The following is a 22648-nucleotide window of genomic DNA, read 5'->3' as shown; positions in this document are numbered from 1 at the left end:
TAATCAGAGAAAACCTCGAAAGTTGTGATTCTGACAAGACTAAATTTTGTTTTGTAATGACTAAAAATTGCCGTAAACATGTTTATTTTCTTACATATATAAATATCTTTAGCATAATCCGAAGAGAACAACAAAACTAAAATAGAAGCATGTGTTGAAATTTTTCCTTTTGTACAACAACAGATGAAATTACTCAACAATATGAGATACAATTGAAACAAGTAGTGATATTTATCAATAAGAAATCATTGTCATTATGCCGCCACTCAACACTTGAAGAAGAGTTTTTGAAATATTGCTTCAAAAGCTACCATCTAGACTATTACTAGTTCCACTTTCGATTTTGAATGCCGTCTACCAATTCCAAGAACCCATTACAACACATTTTTTCAAAAATCAACTGCAAAAACTTTACTTCTCCAAGTGCTCTGGCATATAGCGCACATACACTGCCCATGGAGAGCAAGTGCCTCCACAAAAAGAAGAAATATAATTCTAGAATTTGTAAGATAGTTTCATTGTCAAAAAGGTTTCAGCCTGTCCGTCACAAGTTTTAATCTACGGTAGACCACAATTAAAAACCCACTTCAAACAGGTTACAGCAAACTAGCCATGCGTCCGGTTTGAAAAAAACAAGTGTTCCACGCCTTATGGATACTTCGATCATAATCATTGATATACTGATTTGAAAAAAAATCTAATTCAAACTTCAATGGATCAGGATAATTTGAACCTGGGACAATTTGTTATTAGACACGAGAGTCTCTTCGTTTCGTACCATACAGTGAAACATCTGGTACTCCAATGTTGACTACAAAATATCAACTCTCCACGTATTTTCAGAACAGATTGTTTCCATCAGGACATTTGCCAAACTTCGTTATAAGCAGTTGGTGATAGAAATAAACGTAGGATTACCACGTACGCTTTAAATTAGTCGGATGCCGCACAAGACTAAAACAGAGTAGCAGCACAACTGCAGTATGTATGTACACAAGAAGATAGCCGACACTGAATTGATATGTTGCGCAACGCCGGGGTGAGGCAATGTAATATAAGGAACACACATATGCTGGGTACAATGAAGCATACCCAAGAACGAAACCACACTTCATTGGTCTGAATTCCGGCTGTAGAATTCATCGAGAGTCTTGGCTGGTATACGGCGAAGAAGCTCTCGAGGGAAAATACGAAGCAATGACCAGGCAAGGTCCAATGACTGGAAAATGTCACGAGTATCATAAGGACCTTGCGCCACAAACTTGCGCTCGAACTTATCAAGAAATTCGAGATATAACTGGAAAACAAAACAAGTGAGGATGTAAGCAACAAATAGAGTTGACATAGCGGAGTATGCACGGAAATGAGCGGCATGGATTAAATAAAAATTGAACAAATTGAGTTCTGCTTGCAGTCACAGGAGTATTCACGAGGGTACCAGATCTTCTGAAGACAAAGCTTCCTCTCCAACGACAGCCTTCATTGCTTGAACATCCTTTCCAATGGCATAATTAGCATACAACTGGGACAGGCAAACATGATGTTAGGTGTAAGTTCCCTATCCATTCCTGATTTCGTAATAGGCATTAGGCACTTGAGAAGTTGCATGCTTGAAACAAAAAAAATATGTATTTTTGGCGGTGACATGGGATATATAAATAAAACTGAAAATTAGAATCTGGCTCGAACTTCGTGGTCAAGAAGAGCTCCTGCAATCAAGCAGGAACGGGCAGGCGAATTTCTAAGATGATGATACGCACCTGGTTAGAGACTTCAGAATGATCCTTTCGAGTCATTCCCTGTCCAATAGCACTCTGCAGGAGTGAAGGAACTCAGTTAGTCCCAACCAAATCGAAATGATACATAACTCAATCACACCTAAACGTTAAGTGGGAAATACTTAAAAAGCAAACAGTGAACGCGAACAGCTATATATTCAACAGATAAGTTAGGAATGCTTATTATGGTTCCTTATGACTGCAGTCGGGGTTCCAGCTGAAAACGACTAATAAAGAAAACAGAAGAAACCAGTGTAGTACCTTCATCAACCGTGACAGAGACGGCAAAACATTAATAGGAGGATAAATCTGCATCACGACGCAACATTGAGACAGATCACATCTTTGTATATTGCAAGACTCAAAACCAGACGTGAAGACAAAACTCCCACCATGATATCAAAGATCCAATTCAGACCTTCCAGTAAGCACTGCTTCAAAGCTTGAATCAATACCTGTCTATTTTGCAGCTGTCGATCTACATATATCTGACCTTCGGTGATGTATCCTGTGAGATCGGGAATGGGATGGGTAATATCTGCGGAGAACGTAGGGACAAAAGAGATTAAAAAGAAGAAGATTAGAGGCTCAAAAGAAAGGCATTCATGCAGAAAGAAAATAGTAGGGCGACTGGCACTTGTAAGCGGTCAAAAAGAACTAAAGGAAAAGCTAATCGGCAGCGCTAATCTTACAAAAATTCAGCAAGAGTTTGAGGCTAAAATTACCGTCGTTGGGCATAGTTAAAATTGGGATCTGAGTAATAGATCCTTTACGGCCCTCAATACGTCCAGCACGTTCATAAATGGTGGCAAGATCGGTGTACATATAACCAGGGTACCCACGACGACCGGGTACTTCTTCACGAGCAGCAGACACCTGTTTAAGTAATTGAAAACGACAAAAATATATCGTCATTACATAGACCCTCGATATCGAGGTTTCAAAATACTTGATTAACTAAGTAACCGAGTGCAGCATAGATAATAATAAAGAATACACAAAAATAATGCACTAATCAATGGATATAAAAGCCCTATCAATGGAATGAATAGTTATTAATGAACTATCAACGTAAGTAGCCATGAGGGAAAAATTTGCACCTCTCGCAACGCATCTGCGTAAGAACTCATATCTGTAAGTATGACCAACACATGCTTCCCACACTCATAAGCATAATATTCAGCAGTAGTGAGTGCAATTCGAGGAGTGATGATACGCTCAATTGTTGGATCATTAGCCTGCAAATCAGTATAAATTCAAAATTAAAACACGAAATGTTCGTTCCAGCACTGATTTACGAAATTTGATACCGAGAACGAAGAGAGGGTTGGAAACATGGTTACAGGGAAAAGGAATAAGAGCTAGTTCTGAACTAGGAACACAACCACGGTGAAGATATCTTTGCCGTGTTAAACAGAAGATGAAGATTAAAAGTGAGATACCAAATTGAGAAAAAGTGTCACTCTCTCCATGGACCCGTTTTCCTCGAAATCACGTTTGAAGAAGGTAGCTGTCTCCATGTTAACTCCCATAGCTGCAAAAACAATACAGAAATTGTCTTCGCCGTGTTCATCCTGTCGAAGGAACACGCCAACACATTTTATCATTACTCAGGAGCCTTCCACGCTTATAGAAAAGGTATCAACCAAACCAATAAAAGAACAAATGCTTAGGAACAAACAATTGTTGGTAAAAATTAGCCCATAAATTACTAACAGTACTTAACACTAAGACACTAATATCAAACATATTAATAACATTCAAACGTTCTAATATGATAACCCTAGCATGTGCTTGCAGACAAACAAAAGCATGAAGTAGAAGTCAATCTGATACATATTTCAATATGCATAAGGTCCTCACCTCCAAGAGATTCTTTTCTTTCTCCAACCGTTGGACAAGACCAGCTTGTCGACAAATCTGCGCAGCAATCTCGTTGTGGGGAAGACCAGCAGCAGAAAACAGAGGGATCTTTTGACCTCGAGCAATAGAGTTCATGACATCAATGGTAGATATTCCAGTTTGAATCATCTCCTCAGGGTATGTCCGCTCACTAGGGTTGATTGAAGCACCTGAAGCCACATCAAGTAGACTGTTTAACGAATATAGCAATTCATAGCACAAAATATTCCAAAATTTTGCAGCCAGTTACCGATTATAAGGTGTACCAAAGCGAGTGCAAGCACCTGAAATATCAAGATACGCTTCTGCTAAAATGGGAGGACCGTTGTCAATAGGTTTTCCAGATCCGTTGAAGATACGCCCAAGCATGTCCAGCGACACTGGTGTTTTAAGCACCTTCACAGTAACAGTACAATTCGTACGTTAACAATGAGACAAAACATGTATCCTGACAACATCGCGCATGCTAAGATCAACCTTCTGACAATAAAACTCATATGAGCAGGAAAGTAAAATCATGAGAAGCTAAGTGCACAATAATATCCTAAAACTGTTCTTATCACAAAAATTGTGTATCATAGTTTATTCCAAAGAGAACGATGATAATATTTGAAGATAAATGTTCGAACATGCATAAAGCAAGAGAAATCTGTTAAAAACTTCCTCCAAAAAAAGAAAGAAAAAAGAGGATTGAATTACCTCTCCGGTGAACTCTATGGTGGTATGCTTATTATCGATACCCGAGGTCCCCTCAAAAACCTGCAGAGCGAGAGAGAGAGCGGACTGATTCTCAATCTTATCCTCTGAATAAATCATATACCGCACAAATCCTCTAACAAATGAACAAATTCATGTGTCATAAGAGTACTATGAAATTAAGAATAAATACAAACCTGTACAACCGCTCGATCACCATCCACTTCCAGAACCTGACCCCTTCGGCGTGTTCCATCGCCCAAACGTAGATTCACAATTTCCTGGTATTTGGGCCCCTGCCAAATCCAATACAAAGGTGTGTGAGCCAGTCTAATTCAATCTGTAAAGATTCAGGAGAAGAAAACAAGTTCGTAAGTGAAAAATGACGAACCTTGACTTTCTCTAAAATGACAAGAGGTCCTGCCACACCTGACACAGTTCGATACTCTGCAAAGAATTGCTATGTATGTCAGGAGATGATGCAAAAATCAAAGGTCCTTCACAAAGAAGGAAAGCGCTCTTCTACCTTCTCAAGATTGTTCTATATCAAAGAAAATAAGACCCACCATTACAGAAAAATACGATCCAATGCGCTTGCTGATGAAACGACTCTGAGATATATACAGATCCTAGAGAACAGCCAGGTGGGATGCATACGACACACAAGAAAGTTTCAACAGAGTACACAAGAATCCGTAGTAACATACCAAGCAGTGGTTGACACTCGTAACCCATTGTAATAGAATTGCTCAAGGGCTCCCAAAGAGGAAGCTGCCAACCACCAGCACCTGGATGTTAGATATAGATGATGGCAGTAACACTCGCAAGCTAACATGCATACTGCAAACTTTAAGATTCCGCAACAGAAGTTCACCGTTATCAGCGCGATTACAATTGCACATTCTTCAGGAAAATAGAGTGGGGCAATGTTCTTCTTAAATGTTCAATAGAGGACATACTACGACAGTTTCAGACCGAGTTCTCGGGGTATCTCTGCGACAACATCTTAGGCTTTAATTTCCGATCTCTTACAATTGAACAGCCTCACTTTGGAACCCTATGACAGAACGTATAGACTTTCATCTTGTAAATATATAGCCATTCGGACTGTACCCATCCGGGATCGGTAATCAACGTTGATTGAAAGCTCATATAGCCTATTTTTCCCTATACGTTTGTCAAAGCGGATATTCTAACCGCATCTGTAAATAAAAAATTATCAAATCCCAATAAGATACTTTTTCTCTCTTGAATCATCATGAGCATCTCAACTACCTTCAACACAGTTCACACAAGACTCAAATTTTCTTATACAATAATACATTCCCATTAAAATAAAATAAAACCAAAAACCAAGCTTTCAGCTGAGCAAACATCCTTCGGCGCATAAGGCTCGAGAGTCATCTAGTTTCACTAAATTCTAAACGGAATTTGTGATGAATTGGCAGAATCAACCTCGAACCTAAATATCACAATTAGAGTCCCTGAAAAACAACATCTGGTCACAGACCACTTCATAAACCCTTCATTCACCACGGAGGCTTAATTCAAATTCGAGTTGCCTACACTGCATCACGATCCAGCATCAACTGATCCCAACAACTCCGAAACGGATACACTCAGTCCCCCAAGCAAACAAAACCCATCTAAAATCCCTATATCCGATCCTAAGAATGCACTGCAGCCTCCACAAATCCTTCCCACGAATCCCTTCCACATCTGAACCTGGAACCGACCTCAGCAACGATGAGCAGAACAGAAACCAATCGCCAAAATCTCGAAAACCCGCGGCGGGGCACAGAAACGGGAGTAGCAACCTCTAGAAATTAAATGGCATACCCTTCTACCTTGAAATGAAGCTGGCGAAGGTATACGTACCAGACAGACTGCGGAGCCGAAGTATGAAAGTGGAGATCAGTGCAAATAAGGCCAGTATAAATGCGAATGTAGGGGTGATCGTGTCTCCGTCCAAAGGCCTCCAACCTCTACATCCAGGTGTACAGTCTCTGTTTCCAGGAAAGTTATCACAGAACCCCCACGTCATCGGTAATCACCATCGAATGTCGGAGTCGGTTGATGTTTGGGAAAGGGACTTGATGTCACCGTTAGAATTGTTACAGCAGTTGTGTAGTTGAAAATTCAAATCTCGTTTCCCCTCTTGTAGTGCATTATCTGCACAAGTTTGGTGGTTATCCAGTTCCAAGGTCAGGCTCGGCAGCAAATAACTCAAATTTTGTGACACACTATCACAAAGCATCATTAACATGATTGGAATTTGATTGCATCTGGCAGGCAAAGTGCTGAAATTCATCTCTTCTTACGACATTTATCTACTTTTCAAGTTTTGATGCCTTAGGGCATGGAAATCGATCTATGTGGCGGGCAAACTCGACTACCATTTTTCCCATGTAGCATCCCTCGAGTGCTTTGCCGCAACGAACTCTCTTTATCCACGCTGAACCCTTCTGGACTAAAGTTTGGAGGTGCGTGAACCGTCATGTAAGGACACAACCTTGCGTTGGGCGTCCACTCGGGCCTTGATCCACATCCAAATGCTTTGTAGTTAATGCTTCCGGGCCAAAGAATGTGAGTAAAGAGCTTGTTCAGACACAATGGTATAGAGTTACTCCTTCAGATAGAATATAGGATCCCAAAATAAGATTGTTATAATACAAGCAAATAGGGGTGCTCAGATTTCTTAAGATTCAAGAAAGGTCCTGGAGATAATAGTTTGGCATTTCGATGTGACATTATTCACATGAGAAGAATGACTACGTGTATACAATCTAAAACTATACCAGTTGATCCATAACCTGCCATTTCCCTAATTGCACAGGTTTGAATACACAACTGTCGAAAGTGTCGATGAGCACTTTGACGATCCGGAAATGCTTGCGGTGCATATTGAGCTCCAGGAGGATGAGACGTTCTCACATTTTCCAGAGAGTACAGTTCAAATTATTATGCAATTTTGTGGGCCCAGACTAAGCAGCAGAAAGATCTATGGCCTTGTCTAGTTGTAAGTGCGAGCAGCGACCAACTCCGATAAGACGCTCTGGTAGCTCATCTGCGGTCTCCCCCTGAAAACCATCATACAATTTCAGCCTCAGTCTGTGTTACGCAAGCTGTGTTGGCAAGCTGATGTAAAACTCTGAAACAAGCTAAAGTTGAACGCATCGCACAAAGAACATACACTATTCCTAAATATCCCCATTCTTGAAATTTCCAGAAAAAAATGTCACAGGGAAAAACAGTGAACTTTGATGAAAGATCCGGCAACCGCAGGGACCACACACCCTGATGAAGAAAGCCATGTCTACTACAAGGGCAGATACAAAACCAAAAACCAAGCTCAATACTCCTCGAACCACTCCCGAGGATCCAAGGTTTACGTCTATCTGTAGAAACAACCAAATGAGCTAACCTTAGAAATGATCTACGCTGATTCACTGAGATGACACATCCAAGTGTATAAGACTAGTATTCGTACCAAAACAAGATAGCAATACTGTAAAACATTAAAACAGAGAAAATGAAATCAAAAATCATGATATAATGTGGGATCAAGGCATCTTCCATTGAACAAGCCCATGCCTTAAACTACTTTATTCAAAGATCAAATCTGAAATCGTAATATGTACTCTACCTCCATGTAGTTAAATCCAACGTGATACTTGGTTTCCACAATTTGGCCCAAGGGAACAGCTTTGGTTCCCACTGCTTGCCTTACAATCCATGAACCCTGCCAAAAAATGAAGCGCTTTCCTTCTGAGCTGACTTGCTATCGATTTACATACCAGGTAGACAAGATTGCTATATGTATCAAGGGGACTAGTTGGCCAGTGCGCACGCGAACAATACTTTATCAAGCGTAAGAAATTCTGTATTACAGATTAAAAACTACGAATGCAGCTGCGTGTGGTCATTCGTCGTTAGAAAACACACCTCAGGTATGGCTGGTATAAGGGAAAACCTACTGTTTCGAAAAGCATCGTCTCCAGATATAAATCTATGAAGAACAGAGCCCTCGGTGATGTCTTCCTCAGTTACGAAGTAGAAGACCAAACTGTAGTTTGAAGTATGAGGAAACTGCAAGCAAATAGAGCAGACTCAGAACGAAGTTTAAAACAGAATGCAAGAGTAATACTCGTAAAAATAAAATCTAACGTCAAGAGAAAATGCATACCTAGTTCGACCGACAACTTATTCGTTCCAAAAGTACCCAATGCATAAGAAAGCTACAAAAAACATAACGATGAAGGAATAGTACGTTTCCAGTATGATAATAACAGTACTTCGAAGCAAGATACATGCACCGGCCTAATGTTCACAGAATCATTAGTTTCCATGTCACTTGAAGAATTCTCTAAAAGAAATATTCCAATTTCTTAAGGGCCACACTACAGCAGAACAAGAGGGAAGATAGATAAATCGGAATTTGTGTGAAGAATGCTGAAGCCAGCTAATGGCGGCAAAGAATTCTCCCTACTTTGAGCACATACTTGGAGTACTTTTTTCATAACATCGTTTTATCATTTGAGGAATTATACATAACAAGTAACGAATAACATATCATTTCCTCGACAAGCTAGTGAAAAACAAAGAAATTGTTTCATTCAAGGAATAATAGCTGCATTCACAAGCTTTGTTACAAAGATTGCTATACCTGCAAATTGATAATGAAGAAGAAGAGACCTTCATTTGAGCACGCTCTCTGCATGGTGAACACCAACCATTCCAAAATCATCATAAGCACAAGCAAAAAAAAAAAAAAAAAAAAAAAAAAAATCACAAATTTCACTAAGTCTGTTAGTGCGCGAGGTTTTCCTGGACAAAACCTCTGTGGGGGAGCTCTTCTCGTTAAAATATTTCAAGTTTTCACCAGCTTTCCGATTACCTCAAAATACGAACGCACCTGAACGAAGCTTCGAGGCATTCCTGCTACATGATCCATTCTATCTTTACACTTCAACCAGTCCACCCCTAACAATTTGCAGATAGGTTCTCCTGCAGGTGCCTGCACATCGCCAAGTTACATCATTAGTCACAGAAGACACGGACAAAACATCAACATGTTCACAATCGATAAATGCAGCCTTCCTGCTACATTCGGAAACGAAGGCACATGATAAAATTACTGAATCCTTTTTACTAAAATGATAGATGTACTTGTGGACTACACACATTATACAATGAAACTCAAGAAATAGATATATGCTGAATAATTACCCACTTAATTAGACTCAATTCCAACTCGAATCGCATAGAAAGAGAGGACTCACCCTTGAACCTGTTGAAAGAAAATTAATGCCCTTCAGAAGGAAGGCACTGCTGTCAGGTTCAGCAAAAGAATGTTTTCCACCTTTCAGAGGTCCTCTTTCCACGTTTCCACTGAATTTCGATAAGTCAAATGTCTCAAGTTCTGCCACATCGATCTCATTAGTCCTATGAGTAACCGGTTGTTTTCACCATTAAGAACCTGACTGGGAATAGATCCGTATCACACATCCTAGAATTTATATACAAACCAAGAAGATTGCACGCCCATGCTATACAACATAATGTGTCGTTTACACAACAGCCGCATTAAATTCGATCTTCCTCTCTGAGCTCGGAAAGACATATGCTACTTGACTCAAGTGCCCCACCCTTCAACTCATACCATTAGTTACGGATAGCGTCTACGTGTACGAGTTCTGTGACAAATTCGTATTTCAAGATATTGCTGAATTTGAGACAGACAGAAGTGTCTGGTACCTGATTGAACTTTGATCCTAGGCAGCTTGGGAGGCTCAACAGCTGAAAGCGCTTGCTCATACACACTCTGCTAGGTGGAAAAGGTCACAACTTAGAAATATTGCATAACATCCCAGCCTGTTAGCGATCGAAAATGGCAACTCTCAGAAATTGATCTTAGAATTGAAAAAAGATTGTCTAGTGTTCGAAACTTTCGAAAATTAAAATCCAGAAAATCACATCAATCTTGTTTGAACAAATAAAATTTCCAGCTAATTCTAGAGCAACGAATATTTTGAGTCATCGTACGTCCAACCTCAGAGCTTTCTGAGAATTGGTCCATGTTGGCATCAAAGTACTCTTCAATGTCATCACTTGTGCTGAGAAATGGGGCGTTGCTGACAACAGTTTCAGAAAGGTCATGATTGGCTGTGTGCGCGTAATCTTCTGTATCCTGTTCTACGATATGTCTTTTGATGATCGTAGCACGGAAATTGATGCTATGCGCATCAATATGCTCTCGGATGCCTGTCAGAAATGAGCAGATTGAAAGGGGAATAGACAGTATTCAGAAAGTGTACTGTCAGCAATTATAAGCTAATAGAATTCTTGAGTAGCAAAGCATGCATTGTTTGTTGCTCGAAAATAATCTAACAAGCATTATTTTCGGAAGAGAATGACTAGTTAGTATCACATAACTTCAATATGTTGAATGGAAATTTCTCGACACACAGATATGTGAGCAAAATGGCAAGAAAAGAAAAACAAAACACAGACTCAACCATTGACTGATGTGAGTGTCAAATGTTGTGAGACACACCTGCAACAACACTCAGAAGTGAATCCCTGAGGTAAGCAGGGTAGCCAGAGATTCTCGCGCCCAACAACGATGACCAGCCTGCTGTATCCATTTCCAAAACAGCCTCCACTAGTGAACAGGGTTTTTCACTGCCACCGTCAGTAGTCTTCAATGGTGTGATGATGTATCCACCACCTAAAACCCAGTTAGGACGCTTTTAGACGAACATATTCGCGTAAAGCAGCTCGAGAAGCTCAGGATACGCATACGTTCTTCGTATAGTCAAACAAAAAGCAGATTCAGGACGATTAATCCAACATTTGCTTAACTACTTGTGACAAGTGCAAGTCAATTTGAATTGAAATACAAAAAGAAAGATATCGACTGCGACTTACTGTGGATATAAGCTCGAACGTAACCAGCTTGCAAAGGATACTTATGAAACGACCTATAAAAGACAGCTGGCACCAATCATAAGATGGGAGCGTAAAACAATAATATTAGGAATGCGTCATTGCACGATTAGACTTTCAGACTGAAAGGGTTACTCAAACTTGCTGTAAAAAGGATTCTTAAAATTACAAAGTGATACTGCTAACCTCGGCAATCACATCTCGCAAGAAATAATATGAGGTGAAGGAGCAAGATAATTTAGCATACCTGCTCTCTGTACCCAAAGCGGCTTTCTTGCCATGAATCTATCGACATTTAGAGTTGATGAAAAGTTATTGACATATGCCTATCTGTTACTACAATGTTAAACCGCAAACATGTTCCAGAGTTACGTGTGTTTGACCACTCACAATATGCACCAGTCTCTTCTCGTTTCCAATAACGAGCCAAGCATAGATCTCTGGCTCGTGAGAACCTGTTATTCATGAATGTGAATTTAAATAAAAAAGAATAATAGGTTAAGAAAACTACACAACAAAGCAACAGCCTGATTGCAGACAATACTCCAGGAGTGCTATAGCAAATTGAATGTTGCACTAGTATTTATATTTTGAGAAAAGCTAGTTCAAAAAAAATTATTTAGGAAAACAAGTAAAGAAGAAAACACTACAAGACACACACAACAGTGAATGTTTGATAAACTAATGAACGTTTTCAAAAGATATAAAAGATGAGACATTTCATACGTACCCCCAATCCTGTCGTAGACGTATGTACAATACATCTGAGTGACCATCAACAATTTCGATTACAGATGCAGATTCAAAGGTATGATCCCACCTGAATTGCATGTCACATTGGAGCGAGTTAACAATTTCAGACACTAAAACCCTCATAAGGTGATCGACAGAATAACCAGAATAAATTTTACATAGGAAGATGTTTGAGCTCAGAAACATAAAAACTGAGGCTACAAATAAATCCCATAATTTTTTCGATTTCAGTCTAAGCTGTAGAAACTCACTGCTGACGTTCTGGCCCATACTCCATTACAAGGTTAAAAATCTGATCGGCTGAGGCCTTCACCACTCCAACTGCTTTCATTACAGGTAACTGCACGTTTTCAGAGCCATCAAAACCTTCGACATAAAATTTCCTGTGAGGCGAGTTATTCAAGGAAAATTTCACAAAACAGAAGTTTTCCGCATCGGCAGTAGCTTGAAAGATTAGAGTACCTTGTAAATGAAAGGAAAGTCTGATGCCTCTTGAAAAAACCTCAATCCTGCATACCAGACCAACACTCTCAATGCACCAGCCTTCAATAAATTACAAAGATGATATCATATCATAACCTTGAATTGATTTTTTCCGTTATCTTGTATAGAAGATACCCATGCATTATAGCGAATGAAAGTGTACCATTTTCGCAGCGCACTAGCCTCCAATCTACTGATTGAAGATATGAGGACCCAACAGTGCTAGAGCTTCTCTCTAAAATGGACCGTTCTGCAATGTCAATAGTACTTGAAGGTCATTTATCTCCAGCGAAGAAAATGTAAACAAACAGCGTGCATGAATACGTAAAAGATAGTGCAAATCACACGTGTTTTGGATTATTGCTGTTTCTCGTTATCAACTTGATGGGACAAAATAGAATCCACACTACCGAGTATAGAACAGGAAAAAAATTAGCTTCTTCACTACGCGAAAAAGTACTAACCATGACCTATGGTGGTCAAGCTGGTGTATAATTCCTCTTTTTGTCGATGAAGCATAAGTGGTTCGGATTGCGGACTTGGAGAGCCAGTTGGGCTTGTGTCGCCAACGCTTCATGCATGCCATTACAATAAACTAAGTTAATGATTTCAAAGAATCAAAATCTTCTTGAAGTATGACATATCTACTTGCAAAACTAAATTTCATGGAGATCAAAATATAATCATCTCCAAGGACCGGAAAATGATTAAGTCTTCCAGTGAACACGAAGGTTACATATCTAAGAGGCCCAAACATGCTCGGTGCCAGTTGATATTCTACTATTCGAATATTTACAAGAGGATTAACTCTTACAATTTCTCGCCAAAGTGAGCAAACGGCAAGCTGAAAGTTGTAGCACAAGGCTCTGTCGAAAAAGAATCCAATGGCTGCAGGTGTACAACTTAATTAGGATACACAAGTCAATAATGATCACGCAAAGAATGGGCCAGAATAGGCAGCAGGTAGAGTTCAGTCAAACCTGTCCTAGGGCGGACGTGAAGGCCTTCAGCCACTCAGATATCTCCTCGCTATTCACAACTCCAACCTAGTGATCAATGTTATTGTTGATTAGGAAGACGTACCAGCACCATCGACATTCCTTTCAGCTCGTATTTTTATCACAGTAAAGCTCCTGCAATACCTTCACTCTACCTCTCAACGAGGCTAAAGAAAACTCTTCACACAGCTAAAAAATTTCTGTAGAGCATATTGATGTAGCACCATCAAAATGAAACGTCAACACTGTGTGGTGATAAGTTTGGTCGTTCAAAATTTACCAGGACTTCCTTCTTAGGATCCTTTGAATTGTAAAGGCGTAGTGTATACAAAGTCTGAAAATAAACAGACGGTTTCAGTACTTCAGCATCAAACAACCAACAGGGTCTGCTTTTGTGCCCAACATGTACACCAACAAAATGGAAGTATCATGTTATGCAGCGTAAGGACTGCACAACCTTTAGGAAGCGCGACTCCGCCACAATGCAAAAACATGCTGTCAATACAGCGATGCATATAATAGTGGTCGGCATTGCTATTACCCTAAATTTCTGCAATCACGACAAGGTTCAAGAACTATTTAACGAAAGCAGCTTCAAATATGAGTATACACTTGAATAAGAACAGAAATATACCTTGCCGTTTATAACCTGCCTGCCGGTGTCCTCAACACGATGATCCACATCAAGGATTCCGGATCGCAATGCGACCTGTTAACAGAAGCTATCAATTTAGCATTTAAATTTCAATGACAAAATCTTGACCAAAACATAGATAAACAGGAATCAATTAGGAATTTGCAGCTCAAGTCCAAAGCTCTCTGAGGATTGGAGTTGTGCGTTTTTTTATTGAAGTATCCGCAACGAAAGATTTCCTCAATACATACGCACATCTGCAATTCTTAACTGCAGCATCAATTCTGACTTAAACGCACGGTCCTGGTAGGAAGCATGCGCGCTTGGGTTGTGCTGGTATAGCAATCACCCAAGCACTACACAATTGAGGTCAAGCGGTAAAAATCTTAGCTTCACGCCCAATGATTGAAAAACTCATCCAACTTTGAATGGCTAAAAGGCCATTAAACCTCTTCTTTAAATACCAACTACAACATTCAACTAGTGTGGTGATCTGTATCACAATTCCAGTAATCAAACATTACACAGAACCAGGTTTATGAACTGAACTTGCTGAATTTCGCAATGTAGCAAACTACAGATTTCGAATCAACAGCAATAACAGTAAGATAGCAGACTCCATGATTTCAGTAGACACTCCGCACTACAAGTTAAAATCTTTTTTCGCAATACCTTAGTTACATTCAACAGGAAGAAAAATAAAGCGAGGTTAGCATCATTTGACTTCCTTCCCCACAGCAAAAATCCGCCTTCAACATGACCACGCGTGCAAACACTCTCAAAAATTTCGAGAAGATTGATCTAACCGAATCGAAGGAAATACGCTACTGACCAGATCTCCTTTCTGCCGCCACTGCGAGAAATGACGACCCGATAAGACGCAGAATGTGAGAATGCAGTACACTCCTCCTTGCCGGCTAGGCCCGAAATTATACAAGTAACCCTCGATTCTACTCGCCATATCTCCTCAATTATCCTCCACATTCATCTGCGCTGCAAATCAAAAACCCTAAGCCCTCTCTGCTAACCAATTTCCAACAGCATCCACAAATCAACCAATCCAAGCACTAATTCATCAATCGGACGTTGTTAGGAAAATTTGAGGAAGGAGGAGGCGGAGAATCTGAGCAGCAGAATCTTAACAAGGAAACGACACTGACCGCCATTCTACGCACGGTTCTCACCCCTCGCTCAGTCCCGCACGCAATACCCACAGTTCAATGGGCCTACGCGTGGTTCCGCGCGTGGCATTCACGAAAGAATGCGACACTTGCTGCCAGGAACTTAGCGATTGACACTTGCTTCGCTGGGAGGCAACCATTCTGCAGGCCGTCGTCATGTCAGAGAGCTCGTGGGCTTCTGCTTCAGTCACCATAATATGTAAGATTGTCAGAAAGTTAAATTCTACAAGAAGTTTGGAGTTATTGTGATTTGGCACATGAAGGGGAATAAAACGTGAAAGGAGATGTAACTAGAAGGGGTCACACCGATTAGTCAGTTAATTAAAGCTTTACAGGTTGTTGATCACTTTATACAGTTTTTTTAAAACCCAGTGAGGAGAGATAAAGGAGGGAGGGACCGGTTCTGGACGTTTTTTGCAGTTCACATGTTGAACCTGCTTCAAGAAAGCAAGTTAGGAGAATCTTTACTAAGCTGGACACACCGCGTCATGATTTCCGCAACACAGCTATGAGCCTAATCGGAGCGTGCGATTAGTCAACCGCAAACCTGGTTTGGTTCCACTTGGAAACCTCCATAACAACTCTGGACTGAAAGTCGATCATTAGAACAATATCTACTGCGGCAATCAATTTGCCGAACTACTACCCGGATGCTGCGCGGACAGGTTGAATGAGGTACTCATCCCGCCCTTGTGAAGGATCAAAAGTGGCAACGAAAATGTGTGTATAGACTTGATGGATATTTCTCCACGCTCATATCAGTGCCCTTGCTGTGCATCGTAAACTGCGCTGTTAGTCCATGAGATGTTGACAAGCACATGCAAGGAGCTAATGAATCACCAAAAACAAGTATTACAAACAGAACCAATCATATGATTTGCTACAAATTATGGCAGTTATCCCTGTGCTTAACTCTATCTCAGAGTCTCTGTTCGCAGAACAAAAAATAAATAAAATAAATATCCCTAGAATCCACGAAGCACCAACTCCAGGTGCAATCATTTGAGCTACACACGAAAATAAATAAATAAATAAATAAATAAATAAAACTCGTCGACTAACTGAAATATGAGATACAGGTCCATATTCATGAGAGAAAGAGAGTCGCATTTCCAGCTCAAATTGCAGCCTCCATCACAAGTTACCTCATATGCAGCAAAAGGACACTCATTATCAGGTGTATCCTTTGTGAAACAGGCGGAGAAACACCAAATGTGCCCACAGAAACGTGAAAATCGCGTGATTCATCGGGACAAGCCATTTGCAACCCCCTGTTACTGCCCTGATTAAATCCTACAACATCTTGTCAATAAAACTACGGCCGCATTTCCCGTCATCGTCACAACAACATGAGACAACAGAGACATCCTCCATTGTTCAAGCGGCGCAAAATCACTCAAACAAACTTCCGAAGGAAAGATTAGAATCAAAACGCGTATTCTCTCGCCGCCTCGACATCAAAATCACCGACGACGAGGATACGCATTAGAAATCCAATGATCGCAGTGTGAAATCCCCTGCCACGACGCTAACAATTTCCAATGAACATATTTCCGTCGAAGCTCCGAATGAGAATAAATTGGCAATGGCAATGTGCTTCACAAAGCTCGTCACTGCAAGAATCCTTCTACGCTGCTGCTGCTCCGCGCCATCTCCAAGCCCCCGCCAATCGGCAGGTCTTTGCAAGGAACGTGAAGGCCGATCTTCGAGCAACTGTGTCGACGCAAGAGGCACGTGAAGACCACCTCCATCATGTCGGCTCACTCTCTCTCACACACAAGCACACGCCCGACGCCGAACCCGACGGAGCCCCTTTCCCATTGCTGTGGACATGTGCCCCCCATTACCGCGCTAGAAAAGGTTCTTTTTGATGGTGATGGTGATGGTGATGATGCGTTACTTTGTTCGAAGAAAGTTAAAAATTCTCTAGTTGAGGACAGTAATTTGGAAAGCACTTTACTACTACGTTAAATTTTGTGGTTCTAATGTTGCTTGTATAAATCGCTTGCTTGATATTGAGTGTAAATTGATGTATCTCTTTTTGAGAATTTTGAGTTGGTATATTTAAGTTCAAAGAAAATTATTCAAAGTTTGAGGATAATGTTTTGTTAGATTAAATAGGCATCAAACGTTAAAAATTGAAATGATTGGTCTTATCAAAAACAAACTTGTGTTTTTTAATTTGTAAAATTTTTACAAAAACTGAAAACAACAGTAGTCAAAAGTTAATTTACTCTTTTGCTGTTATAGATATACATAGCTCTGTATATATATATATATATATATAGCTGATGCCACTGCAGTTTTGCTACTACCATATGCCATCCACACCCTTTGTCAATGCTAAATAAAAAAGCACATTTTTGCTTTCAATCATTTATTTATATTAATGTATTTATTTTTTATTTAATTATATATAATTATTTTTTACTAAAAACAGTAAAAAAACATGTTATTAATTATTTCTAAACGGATTTTATTTTTTATATTCTAAAAATAAGATAGGTCCATTAAAAATATTAAAAGTACTATATTATTAGAATTAAAACAATTAAAACAAATATGTTGAAGGATGGTAAGTCATTGTGGCAACAGCAAGACTATTGTGGCATTAGAAATATGTATCTATAGAGAGATATATATACATACATGTTAAAATTATGGTGTTATGGAATATCATTTCTATATATATATATATATATATATATACATACATATAATAATTTGATGAAATATATTGAATTTTAAAAATAAAATTCAATATTAAGTAATGTTAAGCATAATTTTATTTTTTATGTTACTTTATAAGTAATATTCACTATTTTATTAAATATTCATTTGAATGAATAAAAAACATATATTAGATACTAATTTATATACAGATTATGCTTAACATTACTTATTCTTCTTGGTAAATTTATTGTAATAATCTTAGAACACAAGCAATCTGAATGACGTTTTAAAGATTGTTGTAAATTGTACTCAACTATATGTTTACAATACATTGCTATTTTTGTAAATTTGCAAGCCTTTTCTGATCGCAGGTGACAGTTTATTTATGTCACCACACATTCGGTTCCAGTATTTAAATTTATAAATGTAACAAATGATATTGAGAAAATTTCAGCTTCACTAACACTTTCATAAAACCAGTAATATAAAAACACAAACTATTGGATACATTAATGACTACCTTTATTTTCATTTTTAACTTCAACATTTTTAGTTTTACTAAATAAAAATTAATTTTCAAGTTCAACAATTTCAAATCAACCCTAAAAAATCATTCTTTGAAAATGACCAAGTCTAGGTTCATAAAGTAAAGACTAAATTTACCATTAACAGCATCTCGGGGAACAAATAAGTTTCCAAGTCATTCCTTACAAAAAGATAAAATAATAAATAAATAAACATGTCCTGTCAAGAACAGTATTTTTTGTAAAACTTCAAAGTAAATAAATTTCCCCAAAAATTAAGTTTCAGAATTATAACAACTTAAAATACATCGAATATAAAACATATAAGTGTGGAAGCATAAAAATATATTTAAATGTGTACAAGAAAATGATGATAAAATAAATTCTGAATTACTCAAAGTTGTAACAATGAACTTTTTTCTTCAAAAAATTCAATTTTTATGAGAAATAAAAAAATCATTTTGGTATTTAGAAGATAAACATTAATAACCACTAAAAACTTTGGGTACAGTAAAACTCATAGCCTTACAATAAAAGTTGTAGTTTCAAAGTCTAACTATTATTTAAAACCAACAATAAAAAAAAATAATAGTTAGACTTTGAAACAACTTACAGTGAGTTTAATAAGTTTGCAATTGTTGAGCACTTTATAAGGGGCTTGAATCAATAATAGTGTTAAAATTTAAAAAGTTAACACTAAAAGAAATCACACCCATGTAAATTGGTATATTACTTACGATTATCTTGTAACTTCAAACTCTTTATTTAAACAACTAATGTTATGTATTGAAAGAATACTTCCACATGCATCAGTTAAATGGCATAATTGGCAATTTAAAAGAAAGAAGTGTTGATGTGACAAAATCTATTAACATTATAATATCTTTGATATTTCATTTAAATTTTAAAAAATAATAATTATGCATGCCCTTTTTTACCAGAATTATGCATGTCTTTGGCAACACTTTAAAATCTTAATTGTCTTTTGAGTGTAATCAATACATGTTTTTAAAGAATATACAAAAATATCAAAAATAGTTGATGCCTTGGGGTACTAGTATGGTATTATGCTCATTAATTGATATTTTTTAATTTAGAAATATACTTCTATCAAATAAAATTGTCAAAGATAATTAAAAGTTTTTTCAAAGTTAAATTTTTATTTTACTAAGTTATACATATCTTCAGAACTAGAAGATTTGCGTCTTTCTACTTTAAAAAATTATTCTTGTTCCAAATTCTGTCTGAGATATACTCATGTAGTCAAAATTTCAAAATGGAAAAAACAGTGATACATTGAGAGATATTTAGGATCAAAAACCTCTAGGACACTCTTGTAACCCTAAACCCAAAACCTTTCTCTTTGTTAGATCGAACTTCTATCTTTTGCTAAAGTTGCTATCTTCCAAAACCAAATTGCTATCTTCCAAAACCAAATATGTTTTATAGTGAATTAATGTGAATTAATGTGAATTAATTATATGATTTAGAAAAAAATAAATGCATGGTTTGGAAAATGTTTTATTCCATTTAAACATCAGTTCATGGCACTTATGCAATTATTGATTGTCATCAGTACTTTTTTAATACTTTAGCCAAACAACATTAAAATACTAAATTTTCAGTTATTATATTATAAAAAAAATTGAAATTATCCATATATATATATATATATATATATACATGCAATATTTTATATTATTTAATATTGAAGTATGCCATTAACTTTTGAATGGGTTTAAAAAAATAACTGTTAGAAATCATTAAATATGTGAAATTAGGCCCTAATTTACCCACACTCTGTGACTTTAATTTCTGAACAACCTAATTTATATTCAAGTTCAAAAAAGTCTGCTCGGAGAGAAACCTATTTTTCCAACTTATCCACAACAGAGGCTTCACAATACCATGAATTCCATTGTTTGGTTAACAGCCCAACTTGTAGATATTTATCAAACCCTACAAATCTAAAAAAAGAATCCTCCATAGACTCTACCTTCCACCAAAACTCAAATTACAGCCAAAACTTGTGCTGGAAATCCCTGAATTGGGGTCAGAGGAGTCAATTCCAAGGGAGAGGAGGACAATTCCGTGCAGAATCTTCGAAATCGTGGAGTGTACAGAAAGAGGAACTTGTGTGTGGACCCGACTGCTGGGACATACATGTAATACATAGAGAGTACTCAGATACGCGTACGTACTAGAATATGTACAGTTTCATTAGACAAGGTACGCATACTGCTGAATGGAATGTTCGAGATGCCATTGGCAAAATTAAGCCTGAAAACTACTGCACAGGAAGCGGACTTTGACTTTGACTTCAGCAGTATGCGGAAGCTTCTGGAGGCTCTTCATCATGTGTGCTGGATGCTCACTCATAATATTCTTCATTCCCGTTCCTAGGCTTCATGTTTGATGGCCGCTGATTTGGATATGAGGCGGATGAATGATGGATGGATGAGGGAAGAATACTTTGTGTTGCTTCATTTCAATTTGGATGGATGTGTGGCAATTCTGTGCAGTGTTGGAGGGTTCCAATAACATTTTCTGATTTCCAAAATGAGAAAACAGCTCATGGGTAAGAATTTCCTTTTAAAATATTTATCAAATATTTAAATTAAAATTGGGAAATTCGAAGGTTTTGAGGTATGGTAGTTAAACAATATCATTGCTCATAATAGAATATGAAAATTCACATAGTAACTTACTTTAAAAACTATTAGTTTATAATAATATTGGAAGAAAATGAATTATGAGTTTTCAATGATGAAACTGTTAAAAGTCTCATTGATATGAATTATATATATATATATATATATATATATAGCATTTAAACGTAATACATTATTGTCTTCTTGAATTCCTTCACTTGAAAATGAATTACTGCATAAAAAAATTCATATACATATATATATATATATATATATCCAATATGTAACATGATTAATCAAGAAACAAAAAGTCATACAGGTCTGTAACTGAATTTAAATTATTCAATGAATAAATTACATATATACTCAACATACATAAATAAAGATTTTTTAAATAATTTCTTGATAATTAGAGTATATATGTATGTATGTATAGATGTATTGTTTTTGCATACAAAGCCTCTAAATTTATATATCAAAAAAATATATGTAATATATAATTTGAAGTAAACACAAACAAAATATGAAGTTTATTGTAATATAGGTTTTCCATTTGAGTTATAATAAATAAAATTGATGACAAGTGTTACATTTTTTTTGTATGTTTTTTGTATTATATATATTTCAAACAAAAATGCTGTGTTTTCAAGAAGTAGTGGTAAAATTGATAATAATGAATTGTGTTCCAAGTGATAGAAGTACATTTTGAACAATCATAACAACTTTAATCTGTGGAATTTGATTAGATTCACACAATTGTATGATGTTTCTTAAAAATAAAAATAACAAAAAAAGAATAGGAGTCGTAGAAACAAAATCACTAGAAATTATTCAAGAACAAATGATTCCAAAAAGAAGATTAAAAACATTATTGTTTTCAATAATAATACTTTCTTAAAACATATAAAAAATTGTAAAGCACTAAATACATGTTCTGTAAAGTAAATTATATTATAGTGTTTGAGTGTAATCTATTATAAAATAAATTTGACCAAGAGATCTAAAAATACCAATTTTATTATACACAATACAAAATTAAAAATTAATAAAAAATAAGGTATATATATATATATATATGTTAATTGGTAAATTTAAAGTTGTATTTATTATTAATAATAATAACCTAGTATAGATTTTGTTAATTAAAGTGTTTGATTATATACATTAATAAATTGTTTAGATATTTTTTTATAAAATATGAAAATTATTTATTTATAAATAATGATTTCAAATTTATATTTTGTTTAATGAGGACCTTAGCTGGCACCTGAACCTGCATATTTCTTAATTATTGTATTGGTTTATCATAAATTGAGCGTTTTTCTATTTTATTTTTAATGATGAAATAGTAGCTTTTTTTTATAATAATCTAATATATTTTTTTAAAATATGTAATTTCAAAATTATAAAATCTTGGAAATTCATAT

The 22648-nt window shown here is 36.9% G+C and overlaps 2 protein-coding genes and 1 long non-coding RNA gene across 8 annotated transcripts; all 3 read right to left on the bottom strand.

The window, feature by feature from the left end:
• Positions 1-384: 384 nt before the first annotated feature.
• Positions 385-6393, bottom strand: LOC112275196 (V-type proton ATPase subunit B3). 5 transcript variants are annotated; one of them, XM_024505328.3, is made up of 15 exons: positions 6255-6393; positions 5084-5147; positions 4768-4823; positions 4574-4672; positions 4380-4439; positions 3965-4076; positions 3642-3850; positions 3221-3352; positions 2879-3016; positions 2504-2654; positions 2234-2316; positions 2040-2087; positions 1761-1814; positions 1439-1522; positions 385-1297 (listed from the first exon to the last, which is right to left on the bottom strand). In XM_024505328.3, the coding sequence occupies exons 2-15, from the start codon at positions 5109-5111 to the stop codon at positions 1112-1114; spliced, it is 1440 nt and encodes a 479-aa protein (XP_024361096.1). In that variant the 5' UTR covers positions 5112-5147; positions 6255-6393; the 3' UTR covers positions 385-1111. The 5 variants fall into 5 exon arrangements, with proteins under 5 accessions (XP_024361096.1, XP_024361097.1, XP_024361099.1 ...); XM_024505329.3 differs by having other exon boundaries at positions 6113-6273; XM_024505331.3 differs by having other exon boundaries at positions 6224-6266.
• A 14-nt stretch (positions 6394-6407) lies between these two features.
• Positions 6408-7004, bottom strand: LOC149986653 (uncharacterized). The gene is made up of 2 exons (XR_016500073.1): positions 6773-7004; positions 6408-6548 (listed from the first exon to the last, which is right to left on the bottom strand). It is a non-coding gene; the product is annotated as an uncharacterized LOC149986653 (long non-coding RNA).
• Positions 6995-15494, bottom strand: LOC112275194 (protein ENHANCED DISEASE RESISTANCE 2). Of its 2 annotated transcripts, none has more exons than XM_024505325.3 (23): positions 15353-15494; positions 15025-15185; positions 14193-14267; positions 13839-13892; positions 13541-13606; positions 13375-13448; positions 13025-13131; positions 12724-12810; positions 12540-12586; positions 12329-12417; positions 12055-12144; positions 11715-11779; positions 11307-11372; positions 10933-11106; positions 10429-10640; positions 10134-10200; positions 9659-9798; positions 9292-9393; positions 9043-9090; positions 8322-8465; positions 8023-8118; positions 7673-7774; positions 6995-7456 (listed from the first exon to the last, which is right to left on the bottom strand). In XM_024505325.3, exons 2-23 carry the CDS (start codon positions 15151-15153, stop codon positions 7361-7363), a joined length of 2130 nt encoding a protein of 709 aa, XP_024361093.1. In that variant the 5' UTR covers positions 15154-15185; positions 15353-15494; the 3' UTR covers positions 6995-7360. The 2 variants fall into 2 exon arrangements, with proteins under 2 accessions (XP_024361093.1, XP_024361092.1); XM_024505324.3 differs by having other exon boundaries at positions 15025-15180; positions 15353-15493.
• Positions 15495-22648: the final 7154 nt, after the last annotated feature.

The sequence above is a fragment of the Physcomitrium patens genome, chromosome 22 (assembly GCF_059467195.1).
Source record: "Physcomitrium patens ecotype Gransden chromosome 22, ASM5946719v1, whole genome shotgun sequence".
NCBI classification, from domain to species: Eukaryota; Viridiplantae; Streptophyta; class Bryopsida; order Funariales; family Funariaceae; genus Physcomitrium; species Physcomitrium patens.
The sequence above is the reverse complement of the archived record's forward strand: the minus strand, read 5'-3'. Positions and strand labels throughout refer to the sequence as shown.

Bases quoted from the DNA above. Each gene is read 5' to 3' on its own strand.
- LOC112275196 (XM_024505328.3), bottom strand. From the start codon at position 5,111: ATGGGTTACGAGTGTCAACCACTGCTTG. The intron at 4,673-4,767 runs GTTCGTCATTTT...TGGATTTGGCAG, and splicing joins TCATTTTAGAGAAAGTCAAG to GGGCCCAAATACCAGGAAAT. The intron at 4,440-4,573 runs GTTTGTATTTAT...CTCGCTCTGCAG, and splicing joins GTGATCGAGCGGTTGTACAG to GTTTTTGAGGGGACCTCGGG.
- LOC112275194 (XM_024505325.3), bottom strand. From the start codon at position 15,153: ATGGCGAGTAGAATCGAGGGTTACTTGTATAATTTCGGGCCTAGCCGG. The intron at 14,268-15,024 runs GTCAGTAGCGTA...TTCTGTTAACAG, and splicing joins GGCGGCAGAAAGGAGATCTG to GTCGCATTGCGATCCGGAAT. The intron at 13,893-14,192 runs GTATATTTCTGT...GTTTATTTTCAG, and splicing joins GGCAGGTTATAAACGGCAAG to ACTTTGTATACACTACGCCT.